The sequence below is a fragment of the Lineus longissimus genome, chromosome 3 (genome assembly GCF_910592395.1).
Source record: "Lineus longissimus chromosome 3, tnLinLong1.2, whole genome shotgun sequence".
NCBI lineage: Eukaryota > Metazoa > Nemertea > Pilidiophora > Heteronemertea > Lineidae > Lineus > Lineus longissimus.
In genome coordinates this window covers 2,615,005-2,628,687 of record NC_088310.1, presented here as the reverse complement: position 1 = coordinate 2,628,687, position 13,683 = coordinate 2,615,005, and the positions used below count along the sequence as shown (strand labels likewise).

At 40.0% G+C, this 13,683-nt stretch overlaps 1 protein-coding gene across 2 annotated transcripts in view; it reads left to right on the top strand.

Moving 5' to 3' along the window:
• The window catches only part of LOC135485365 (protein dispatched homolog 1-like), a 40,418-nt gene that overhangs the window by 12,832 nt on the left and 13,903 nt on the right, over positions 1 to 13,683 (top strand). The window contains exon 3 of one of the 2 annotated variants that reach the window (XM_064767303.1): positions 510 to 559. The exons of the other annotated variant lie outside the window; for it this stretch is intronic. Coding sequence (XP_064623373.1) covers positions 531 to 559 — 29 coding nt within the window. The 5' untranslated portion in view covers positions 510 to 530. The remainder of the gene's footprint in view (positions 1 to 509; positions 560 to 13,683) is intronic. 2 annotated transcript variants of the gene reach the window in all.

Below are 13,683 nucleotides of genomic sequence, written 5' to 3'. Positions count from 1 at the left end.
ATTTGGCTGAGATAATCAACTTTTCCAAGGGAAATAAGTCACTATCCTTGAACTCCAAGGTACTCCTCATTTCATTTTAAAAGAGACGAATGGCTACCACAGACTCATAAGGGTAGAACTTTGCGAATAATCTTTCCTCCGCGATGTTTGTATTGATTAGCGGTAGAAGACAAGCAGCTCTATAATCATGGTAATTGCATACTGTTGTTGGTTATTTATCTGGCTAGGGCGGACGTGACAGGAATCCTGTCCATGATGGAAAATGTGTTGCTTCGTTTAGGAGTAAGGTACTATCATAAAAAACTATACATGCAAATACCATTAGTAGTTGCGCCAGCTGATATGCAGACTTCCGCATGAAATTCTCAAGCCCTGTCTATAATACTTGGTGATAGCATGATTTTGACCATTGCTGTATGTCCATGTTGTGCTAATGTATTTATTTATTCATTTATTTACTTTTATTTTGTTGTTTTTTTCTTATTCTGTGTTTTGTTTTTGTTCTTTAGTGTCCATCTGTAGTTGACGAGATGCATGTCATCGAGCGCCGCTTACCTTGGTAGGAATCATTTTATTACAAGAGTTTGGAATTTCTATGATAAACAAACCCAAAAACAAATTTCTTTTGCTCCATCTTTGTCTTATTCCTATTCATTATCCTAGCACTTCCAAACTCTGTTTTTCATTTATCTATTTAATCATTTCCATCACATTACCGCCACAGTAAAGAATCGCAACGTTTGATCCCTGGCTTCAAGGGATCTTACCAAACTGCACTGAACCCATTGTATTTTTCGATGAATGCTTCAAAAGTCCAATTTGATTTGTCCTTGGCAAAACATAGTATCAAAAGGAAATCTTTACTGCTTATTTCCAAAAGATTCAAGTGTAATCTATCTTGTGTACCCATCTGTTGTTAACGAGATTGGCCTTGGCATTTGCACTGGGGAGATATTTAGATTGATTAGTGTTCCAACAGGTTATCTTAGTTGGTTTAGACTAACCAGATATCACTCCATAGATGCTTTTGTGGGAGGAATATGATGATCTGTTGATAAAAATCGAAGATAGTGGAACAGTCATCTACCGGCATCTTTCATGAGAAGTGTGTCATTTGTCTGGTATTGATTGTCCATTTCAGGGAATCATATGTGACGGCTCTATTCTATGGTCAATATCACACCTAATGATCCGCCAGTGGCTGTCCTCCCATTGTGAAAGATTATTATTGATCTGATGATTTAACAGGTGCAATATTCCAATGATGATGATATTGATATTGTTACAATAATCACCAAAGGCAACAGGTCTCTAGAAGTGGGACAAGTCACCTTATCTTGTGGACTGTTCATTTCTATGCAAGACAATAGCAGGCGTAATGATCAATGGCTTCTGCCTATTCTCCTCCCATAAGATTATCACAGAGCTGGTGATTTAACGGGTGTGGAATCACCAATAATGATAACATTGATATCATTTCGATTATCATCAGCAAGGCAACAACAGATCTCTGGTAATGGTACAAGTGATCTACTACTTAGACTATTGTGGTTAGATGAAGATTATGTTCATATAACCATGGACCATATAAGTCCAATCCCCATCGTTATAACAGGGTGCGTTAGAGCACATTAAAGGGCTGTGGGATCTTGTTCCTTGGGTGCCAAGTTGATTACTTAGTTGCCAATCTTGTCAACTTGATCATCTGGCAATCGATTTCCAACAATGGGTCGGACACAGCATTGTCGCTCCGAGTGAATAATGGCGAGGATCATGGGATATATCAGCTGCACGAGTCACTAGATCGCATCCCTGCCCCTCTTGGCTGGTGGGCACCGATGCATAATTGAAATTGGCCAACGCTAATAAAGAAAAGGTCATTCCAGCTTCTAGGAGCGTGACTCGCTGGGTAATGGTATTACAAACACTTGGGATTAAATGACCTTTTCAACTTCATTTCCCAGCGTTTTTTAAAGATAATCAGATTTTGACTGGGTTGGAAATCCGTGCTCACGGAGCATGACTTGGCTTCAAATGATGTTGCTGTGACAACCGAACTTGACGATCAATTGACGCTTTCAACTTCATACTTTTTTATGATAATCAAATTTTCGCTAAAAAACTATTACATAGTGGTAGCTGGATATCTTTTCTCCAGTGTATCAGACATCCTGTCTGTCCAATTTTCATTATTTTTGTCAGATTTGATTATCAGATGGATAAGTTGGTTGCCTGTTAATACATTTGATCCTATACAGCAGCAGGTCGATAATACCCTTGGTCCCATTAATACCTTTGGTCCCATTAATACCTTTGGTCCCATTAATACCTTTGGTCCCATTAATACCCTTGGTCCCATTAATACCTTTGGTCCCATGGACAAACAGATTGGTAAGACCCTTCTTCCAATGAAGCAACAGGTGGATGATCTAATAAGGCAACAGGTAGGTAGTCCCTTTCGCTGCATGATACAAGGGATGGATGAGATGCTTGGTCCTATGAATTGAAGCAACAGACTGAAAAGACCCTTTGAACCCATGAAGCCATAGATACATGTGATCCTTGGTCGCTCAACGCAAAACATCAATATCAAGACCTTTGGCGGTATAAAGCAGTGGAGAGATATTTGGCTTCATTATTGTTTGTACGGTGACAGATGGATTGGACTTTCTGCTGCAGTGAAAGAACCTAATGGCAACTAATGGAAAGGACATTTGATATAAAGCCGCTGCGTAAAACAACAGATCGATAAAAAATAAAGACTTTTGGCGGCATGAAACAATGGATGGATAAAAACTTTGGGCGTCTCCTAGGTAACGTGAATCTTTACAATACATTTGGCTGTCTCCTGGGTTCCAGGCACTGTCGTTCTGTCGCTGCAATTGAAATGTGGTAGAATGATGTTGCCTGTTGCCTTGGGCAGTGCTGACCACAGGACAGCAGCAGGAAGTGCGGAAGATAATCAACAAGGCTTCCAGATCAATGGATTCCTGGTAGTTTGGTTTCCGGTGGCAGTTCCCTGAAGCAGGTTTTGTACTGTTAGCTGACACCAACCTTTGTTCTGCAATATCGGGCCAATTGACCAAAGTAAAATACGGAGTCTTGTGGGAGGGGAAGGTGATGATGTTTTTTACGATCTTTGAGGAAGGAAGGTGGACTATAGGCGGGACCTGGAGGATCAAATTAGTGGTCTTCAGGTAACTTATACAACAGTTCATGGCCTGGAGTTGATTCAGTGACAAATATATTCGTTGTACAAGCGTGAATAGTTTCGATGTACTTTAAGATAGGTTAGACCCCTGTTGGCAACTTTGTGTAACTTAGTCTTACCCTCCTGGCTTCTGTCTATAGTCTCCCTTTAAGTTTAGACCAAATACCTAAAGTACAGTGCAGTGGATGGCGAGACAGGGATAAGTCAAAATGATCTCCAGTACTCTGTGTGTCTGTTGCTTAAGGGCTACTGTCTGGGATTAAATCATCATCCTGGAACCTCTCTGACTGTGCCACTTCAGGTTGAAGCCTATATTTTTTATCAGCAAGGCAAAAGAAATTACGTAAAATGTTTTCCCAGAACTTTTCGCGTATCTCAAAGATAAAGGCACAAAAAATGGAAGATTTACTGATACTGATGCTGAAAGTCTTAATATTAGCAAATACTGGTATATGACAGTAAAAATGCAATTCTGAGCTCAGACTCTGACTCCATTAAGACCTCGTATATATAGCTGGTGCTGAACGTCTTCTGAAGGGAACTTTCCCTCCTTTAATTAAAATAGCTGCATTAGTTCTCTTCCTTAGCCAGCATTAAACATTGAGCCTTTTGTGTCCAGAGGTCTATCCGTTAATTCTGTGTTAGCTTTGAGGTTTCAAATGTAAGACCGATTATCAGTATTGTAATTCTTACATTAGGGATTTATGGACCACCTTAGGCAATATCTTTTAGATCGACAGTAATAGATTTGTCAAAGCTATTTGCCTTTGGACAAGCTTTGAAGCAGTTTGTGTAAATCTGAGGCGTCAAAACAGATTTCATTAGTTATGAGTAAACTGCGTATCATTTGAAGCAATATAACATGAAGCAGGGCAGAGGGAAAAGCCATTCTTCTCATGAAATATCAGGTTCAGATTTTATACTGGTTTTTGAGCCAAGTTTTTCAGCTTTGATTCCCACAATCATGTCGTTGATGACTATATATCACTGGCCTTTGCAATCATGGCCCTCTCAGATGAGGCATGGTGTGGTTAATTGTATGTTGTCTGTCTGGGGAGCTTGATCATTGATCAATTGCTTAATTTGTTGGGGGTTATCTGTCATGTGACTGGAAAGTAATCCATTTTCTTTGTCTCTAGATGGCTCTCTTGCATCATCCTTATCTTAAAGTTACTGGTCACAGAAAGTCAGAAGTGGACATGGCGACTTTGTTGAAGTGATCCACCTTCTTCGTCTCGATCAGGATATCTCTCTCTTGCACACATCCTTATCCTAAATGTTTTGTAACAAGGTTTTTATAGACAGAGTGTGATCATCGCTATCGTGAAATTCAGTTTTCTTCAATCGTAACATAAAATGATTGTATCTTAATGCCACTGTTTTCCCTCATGAGATATAAGGACCATAAGGCCGCTGGCCAATGTATCCTGTGTTATGTCTAGCATATCCACCACAAGTCAGTGACCTCATCTAGAGACTGATCAAGCCTATAATACCTAACAGAAACACAACCATGTTTCGCGCTGGTTAGTATGGCATGAAAATTCCATATCCTCTGGTAATGTTCTTTAGAGGCGCTGAATCCTTTTACCTGGTCTGATGCTAGGATGATGAGGTATAACGAGCCAGAGATGCGTTGGATTGTCCCCATTATACCATCCCTTGGGAGATCGGATAAGGTGGATGGAGTAATCATGACACCAGGTATACGGACTTCCAGTCTGAATGATGCATTTTTTCATTTTTTAATAATCCATTATATCCTAAGTAGGATGTGGCTTTAGAAGCACTAAATCCTCTTGTGATGACCTGAGTTTGGGGTAATGAAGTAGGGGATGAGATGGATGTAATCATGGCGAAAATAGTCAAGCTTGCACTTACGCAGGTAACTTCGTCAGATCAGCTCTTGTTAAACTCAAATGTGTCACGTCAGTGCCTCTGTGTATACCTGAGGAAAGTGACAGTTGTTGTAAAGCACTTTGAGACAGACCTCATTCAGTGTAAAGCACCAAGTTAAAGCAGACATTACTTGTTGTTGTAAAGCACTTTGAGACAGATCTCAGTTAGTGTAAAGCACCAAGTTAAAGCAGACATTACTTGTTGTTGTAAAGCACTTTGAGACAGATCTCAGTCAGTGTAAAGCACCAAGTTAAAGCAGACATTACTTGTTGTTGTAAAGCACTTTGAGACAGATCTCAGTTAGTGTAAAGCACCAAGTTAAAGCAGACATTACTTGTTGTTGTAAAGCACTTTGAGACAGACCTCATTCAGTGTAAAGCACCAAGTTAAAGCAGACTTTACTTGTTGTTGTTAAGCACTTTGAGACAGACCTCATTCAGTGTAAAGCACCAAGTTAAAGCAGACATTACTTGTTGTTGTAAAGCACTTTGAGACAGACCTCAGTCAGTGTAAAGCACCAAGTTAAAGCAGACATTACTTGTTGTTGTTAAGCACTTTGAGGCAGACCTCAGTCAGTATAAAGCACCAAGTTAAAGCAGACATTACTTCTTGTTGTAAAGCACTTTGAGACAGATCTCAGTTAGTGTAAAGCACCAAGTTAAAGCAGACATTACTTGTTGTTGTAAAGCACTTTGAGGCAGACCTCAGTCAGTATAAAGCACCAAGTTAAAGCAGACATTACTTTTCCATGGGGATCAGACCGGCAGTCCATGGGTCATAAGAGCACATTCTTTTCAGGTAACTGCTCTCTTTCCCCTAGTTTTTGTGCAAATAATGGGTGTATTTGAGCAGCTCCTTGAAAACAAGAGTGCCTAGAAATGCTAGTTGCAAGGTACTTTGAAACGTCTGTTTGTCACTAAAAGCACACTCAATAGCCACCATATTCCTTTTATGCAGAAACCAGACCCATTTTGACTCCCGAGGCTCTTCTAACATTGCTAAAATGCTTCGTCAAAGCTTTGAGGTATAAACTGGTGTAAAACCATGGTGAGCAATGGTGAAGCCGACTACTACTTGTGTGATATCAGTTTCACCAGTTGTTCAAATATAGCCAAGTCAATATTCAGCCGAGTAATGAAGAATTTTCGGTCAACCTTGTAGAAAGGCCACATCGTAATTGTGATGAGGTACACCTAAAATTGGTCTCCTTGGACCAATTTACTTCTGATTGATCCAGAAATGTAGGAACCATGGTTTGGACTGTCATGCTCTTATCATTCGTTTGGGATTAAGTGGTGGACTATTTTCCCTGCTTCACATACTGATTGGGTCTGAAGCCGGGGAAACATGCCAAGTGGTATTTGGAGTCCATGCGTCCAGACGTGATTGATTATGGTTAAATATAGCACCATCTATGAACCGTTCAACCCGAAGATCACAACCAACAGCATGCTGACTATAAGCTCAGACACCACTTTCAGCAGTTTAGCCTCTTGAAGATTGACTGCAACCCCATTTGGAAAGTTGGCCATCTTGGCAGTCGGATAAAAAGTCTTGGGCTGAGGCAACAGCTATTTTGATCTGGCTGGAAGTTTAGTGAGACATTTAATGGCAATTCCCATGGTTTTCCAGTGTCCAAGTTAGTCAAGGGTGCATGGGTGATCTGAAAAATGCTATTGAGTTTGTTTTCGGGATACATGATTGATGATGCTGAGCATTGTCTAAGACCCATTTAGCTCCGGAATCATGGAATCCAGCTGGTCACTAAACCATTGACCTTTTCAAGCAGGATTTTCATCAGTTTAAAGTCTCTTGAAACAAGCTGTGGATAGTGGCTATTAACTGCAATATCAATCGTTATGGTTGGACATTTCTATGTTGATGATCCGATAAAAATTCTTTGGCTGAGGCAATAGCCATTTTAGCCTGGCTGGAAGCTCAGTAAGACATTTGATTACAATTCCTTAGGTTGTCCTGAGCCTTCAAGTCGTTATCTGGAGGTGTCATTCAGGGATTGGAGTGGTTTTTCGATGGCTATAGATGTCCTGAAAATCTTTGGACTTCTGCACTTAAAAGCAGTGCGAGGTTCATGATCTCTGAGAAGATTGTATCTCTCAGGGAGTCAAACTAAATCTGTTGTCAAAACTTGGGGTCAAAATTAAAAAGTTGAAAAGTTGAGCTTGCATGGGCATGTAGATTGTAATGTTGATAGGCCAAGCATGCTCAATAGATTCTTCTTATCCCTTTGATTAGGACTTGCCGTCCTTTAGTCCCATTTCCAGAAACCTGGCAGATGAAATTCGGCTATATTGATTGACAGTGTTACTATCTCCGATGTGATTCATAGTGTCTGCTACAAGGTAGAATTAATTTGCCGTGTGATGAGATCTCCTGCAGTGTGTGTGGCTAATTATTACCAGCTAACCAAGTTTCCCCTTGATTTGGCCAGTTATCTGTGAGGTTGCTTGACCAAGCAGTTCTAATTATTATGGGTGATGCATTTGCATGTTGACTAACCAAGAGTTAAATTGAATTTGAACACTGGGGTGGGCTGGTTTCAAAGGCCTTGGGCTTTGATTGAGGCAACAACTGTTGGAATGGAATTAGAGGCTGCAGTGCAAGAAGTGTCAGGGAAGAGGAGAATGCCTTAAACTTGTAAAATTGACCAAACATGGCTTCCATAGTGATCCTTGTAAGTGGCCAGGCCAGGCAGTCTCTGCACCTAAAGGTTTTTATGGAGACACAAATCCCTGCCTCCTCATGTAATCGACAGGCTACCCGGTCCTCTCATCGCCTGCATCACCCTCAGGTTAAAGTTTTAATACTAGGATTACAAGGGTTACTGCCCGAAAGAGTTTTTGAGATACTTATCTCTGCCTCTTCAACGGGCTTCAAGATTCATCCCAGCACCATGTTGATTACCTTTATACCCCCATTCAAGTTAAATGAGAAATTTTCTAATGAGCTTTGACTAAGTCTGACTGCGACCAATCCGTTTGTTAAACTCATTTCCTTTAGTTTAATTAAGCTAATCTACTCTCACTAATGGAAAAGGAAAAGATTTTCTGCAACTATAAGCTCCAGACCGAGGTGATGAAATATCACTTTGGTTTAAGGCAGTGGGAGACCTTTTTATTGTCCAATGTTCTTTTTACCAATGTGCACTGGGCACAGAGGACTATAGCAAAGTAACTCTGACTCTCTCCTACGGCAAACTGCAGTCTCTCCTACTGCAAACTGCAGTCTCTCCTACTGCAAACTGCAGTCACCTATTACAGGTGTGCTGTTGAGGACTAAAGCAAAGTAACTCTGACTCTCTCCTACTGCAAACTGCAATCTCTCCTACTGCAAACTGCAGTCTCTCCTACTGCAAACTGCAGTCACCTATTAGAGGCATGCTGTTGAATCCTTAAAGCTGTTTGTTATTTTAATCATGGGTCAGGAAGATAGCAATAGTTTTACACAATGCCGTTATCATGCATGCAACTTAGCTGAAACTTTGTATGTACAGTATCTGTATATCTCTCTACACGTTGACATCTATATTCCAAACGGTATCCACTAAATTGAACATTTTCAAATTCAATTACAAATTTCAAATTGTTAACGAATGGCATAGGGCTTTAATGACTCTATCTAGAATATAAAAGCGGCACTAAATGACTGAACTGGGAATTGTTTAAACTTAATTTCTGCTCGTAAAATTGATTGATCCATCTTTTTTCGGAAAAATTCTGTATGCAGTATTTCATAATGGTGAAAGCGAGTGACATTCACCGAAGCTCATCAGCATGGAATAAAAGTGTCATCCAGCTTCTAATTGAATTGAAGTTGGTCTAATTATTTCTGTTCAGTTTATTGATGCGAGTCTATCCTCTCATACTTCAAAGAGAAGAGTTTCAATTATCTGGATTTTGTCATGATGGTTTGATGGGTATGTGAACGCCTTTATCACGTTCATTTAAAGATGTCTCACTGTTAAATGAAGCAGTCTCCTTCGAATCCTGAATAACAGTATCTGTCTACAGTATCAGTATCTATCTACAGTGTAGAAGTCTAACTAATGACAAACTGGGGATCATTCAAACATAAGCGGTGCTGATAACAATGGTCATAAAAGATCTGCGTACAGTATTCGTTCTGTTGGAATTCCATTACAATGAATGCGACTGGGATGCACTGGAGCTCATCAGAGAAGAAGAAAAGCATCGTCCTCCAAGTAATTGAATTGAATTTGGTTTGAATTTCTTGTCTTTATTGGATTTCTGTTGAGGCAATTGCTGCTGGCTAATGAATCCGACATCAGGGCAAGTCCAAATCGAAATTCCCAATGATATTCCTTAGAGCCCGAGTTAAAATCTTTCTCAGTTTCATGTACAGTTACATGTACATTCTGTACAAGATAATTGTAAGATTCTAAGTTGAGCTCTTAGCTAACTTCTACCCATGTCATGTGCCACCTCTGTGTTAGACACCACACATCACGATTATGTCCTGCGAATCATCTGATACACAATTTCAGACTATCTCACACTCACACTCACGACTTGAAACTTCTCTGGCCTCCGTGGAAAGATAACGGCTCCTTTGATTGTCGTTTAGGAAACCTTAAAAGGTTTCCTACCAATGCAATTGCGCCTGGAGCTATTTATAGAAACGTGGAGCTATTTATAGTAATATCTCAGACATCTATTATCACAAGTGCATCATGTGAAATACTTGGTCGTGACAATCATAGATCATGTTATATTTGTCACTGTTGGAAATTGACAGTAATTGTTTCGCTGGCTTCCTCTTGTGCGCCCCAGAGTAGGTAATTGGGCCAGTTGTCTGTTAGCGGAAATGTATCAAGTTCTCTGGCATTTAAATACTTGCGGATGAAGGATGAGGCGAAAAAAGATGCTCTTCCTGATACAGAGGCTGGCTCTGTGTCCAGCAATTTACTCTTGACAAGATGTCTTGGGTAAATTTTCGAGCAGTAGCAAAATGTTTCGGCACTGTACGCAAAACGCCTAAAATGACTTGGGGACATTGATTTGCCTGATGATAGGATACCATTAGGGCACAAAACTGGTGTTAAAACTGCACCGTACATTTCACCTTTCATATTCATCTTATTAAATTAATCATCCTAATGGGTACCCACTACTTAAACCCCCATCTCGATATATCTCCGGTTTTATCCCGCCATCAGAACCACCTGACAGTTTGAACAGCTTAGATGACACTAATACAGTTACACAAATGAGGGTGCAACTACATGGGCTTAGGCCGGCTTTAATTGTCACAGCCAGATATGATTCTCTTTACTTATTAATCAGTCAGGTTTTCTGAAGCATGCTGGGTTGGTTGGTTCAGGGAAATGGCATCCGTGGTGAAATCTCATTTACTCAACCAAATAAATTATTGATATCTTCATCATATTGTTTTATATTAGAAGACATTGTTATGCTTTATGACGAGTACTTTCGGATTGGCTAAGGGTTGGTTTGGCAGTCGTCAATGTCAAGAAAAAATGGCACTTTTTAGGGAATTCATTAAGAAATCTCATCAGGTTTAGTTAAATCTTATATTTCATCTGAAAGTTCAAACTCGAAAGCATAAAGATATTGAGAAACGGACAAAGCATGGCCAAAGAATGAGCCTATTAAGATTTCATTTGAAAAAGGAAAGTAATTTCCCATCGGAGATGAGTACCAAGTATGCACTATATCAAACACCCAAAACAGTTCAATGCATTTGTAAAATGTCTTTACATTCATGTAGCAGTCCCGGAATTTTGTCTACCGCCTATTGAAAACATGCTAATTTGCTAATAGCTTAAAGTGCCGCAAAATGTCAGTTTACAGTACATTAATTATTTGAAATATTTATAAAAATATGAAGATGTTAGTTGTCTGTGGGAGTGGGTGCCTGCCCTCTGGGAATCTCATTACTGAGATGAAATTCAATCAACGTGATTTTATGCGAGTGAGGCATGATCAAATTAACAATAATCTACTTACTTAGCGATCTTGGGTGGAGCTTTGTCTGTTTTATATGTTGAGCTATATAAAGTAACATTTTTTTCTGCATATCGCATAATTCATTTGAAAATAACGAAGGCAAATACATCAAAGTGATAAAGCTAGTGTGGGGATGGTGAGATTAACATGAATATTACATCTTGTTTTAGATATAAATCATTGAAGGGTGAGCTCAATGATATTTTTTACTGAGCTAATTTTAGACAAAAGCAGTCGTTACTGGTCTAGTTCTTGCGATATTTCACTTGAGCACTTAAGAATTGAGGCAATAATGGAGCTACCTCAGTGTACTGTGTCTAACTCAAATTGCAAAAAAACATCTTTGTTCAGTGTTCAAGGCAATGAAGACTTTTTCGTGATAGAAACAGAAGAGCAATCAGTGAACTGCATTCGGCTGTGAAAGGCAAAGGAATACAGTCATTTGCCTCTCTTGTCCGACAAGTAGATTACTCCGCCCTGACCGCCCACCGAGCCAGACATGAGTGAATGGCCAATTAAGTGTGTGTTTGGGGGTGATAAATAGTCCCTGGCCTGCGATTATCCTTCCCTGGATGTTCCTGTTATCGCCATAATGATTTTAAAGGCTCCAAGGGGTGGGTTCCTGGCCTGGTCATGGGTTTCTGAGAATCGCTGATGGTGTACCTAATGGTTGTTTATCATGTTGATGTGGCGCCTTGGCCTTGGAGGCAGCTAGCTGGCCAACAGATGCTGTGCTGAATGTTTTCACTGGCCAAAGTTTGCTTGAAGGAGGAGGGAGACCCCTGGGTAACTTTTGATACTGAGTTGACTTAGATTCGCCAATGAAGTTTGCCAAGATCTGCCAATGGCTTGGCAGTGTCAAGATTTCAAGGTTCAAGAAAGAAACAGCTTTCAAGGACCCTGACTTCTTCCAACAGAATTATTGAATTCTTGAATTATGCTGCGCAAATTTACAAAATTAGAAATTTTGGAGTAAGCCTATGTCTTTTTCTCAAGCCCCCTGTGTCCCTTTAAACTAGTCAAGTGATGCCTTAGTGGAATACGAATATCAGCAATTTGGGTAAAAGACTTCTCCCATTACTATTTTCCTGTTCAAATATCAAACTCTGCACTTGCCATGGAAGCGTTATGATGGAGGCGTTAAATTCTCACCTTGCAAAGAGTTCCACCACATTTTCATCACCCAGTTCACACTTAAATATTCATGGAACACTCATGGTTAACCGGCTGAGATGTTTACTGTGGTCGTTCAGTTTTCCCCTGCATTAAAAGGAAGTGGTGATTTAAAGCCTGATGGCTGTTGGAGTATTTATACATCATTTGGCGGTGCAGTTCTTAGAACAACAGAGTGTGTCGATCAATAAAAATGAATACACACTTCATAAAAAATGGCTGTGTGTTGTTGACTTTTGGACATTTGGTAAAACTGATGGTATCTTTGAAAAAAGGACATATGTGACGAGCCTGAACGCCATTCATCTGTGATCATTATACCAAGCAAACAATTTTTGTCAAGTGCTAACACCTCAAAACCATTTAGACTGGTTTCTATTCGCTATAAAAACTATTTGAACCCCAATCGCCAAAATCAAGACACGTCCCCAAGATGTGTCTTGTCCACGGAAACACGTCCACATGTTCGTCTGTTGATCGTCCTAATGCTAACCAAGCTAACCAGATATATCTCACGGTTTGCCAATCTACCACTTGTTGATATTGTCATGTTGGCTGAAACATCATCCTGATAAAATAGATCTGATATGTGGTGGTTGCGCTATTGACGCCTTGTTCAAACTACAGCGTAGATGGGGGACCAATATACCAATACGCTCTGATTTGGTCGAGTCGAGGATGTTAAGCTAGTTGGCAGAGAGTGAGGTTATTTGAATTTCAACTCAAGCTAGGATGACAAGGAAAACAAAGATATTTGTTTCCTATCAACTTTTCTTATTATTGACCCTCTTGTACACTGACCCAGACCATACATTTTCCACTTAGGACATCCCTAGTAAGAACAGCAAATGTCAGTCCTGAGTACCTAAACTTGTTTATCAAGGCCAGTAACAGGCACCCAGTCATGAATCGCATGCCCTCAAGAGTAAAGAAGAAGATGGTCCTGAGCATGTCCTTAACACAGTGGTTCGATCTACCTTAACTTGTGTTGGCAAAGTTAAAAAGAGAAGAACACATTTATCAATCGAAGTGTTTTTTTTGTGATTCGTGAGCCGACAAAGGCGATAACGATAACAATTATAGCTGCTAAATAGGATCTATAGTGAATCCAATATGCCGCTAAATTGCTTGCCCGAATGAATTGTGGCAGTCATGATGTGTAACAAGTCATTATGGAGCCAAGATGAAATGTAGCATTTATATCAATATGATCATTACATCTCATAATGGGTGTTTGGGGGCACTTTGGCAATGATTTACAGTGCCAAACTGTTGTGTTGTTCCTTTGGTTTGTTTGTTTACATTAGGCCAGGTAAAAATGAAGTACAGGAGAACCTCTCTATTACGGACACCCTCAGTGTTGTCCTTAATAGAGAGGTGTCCTGATTAGAGAGG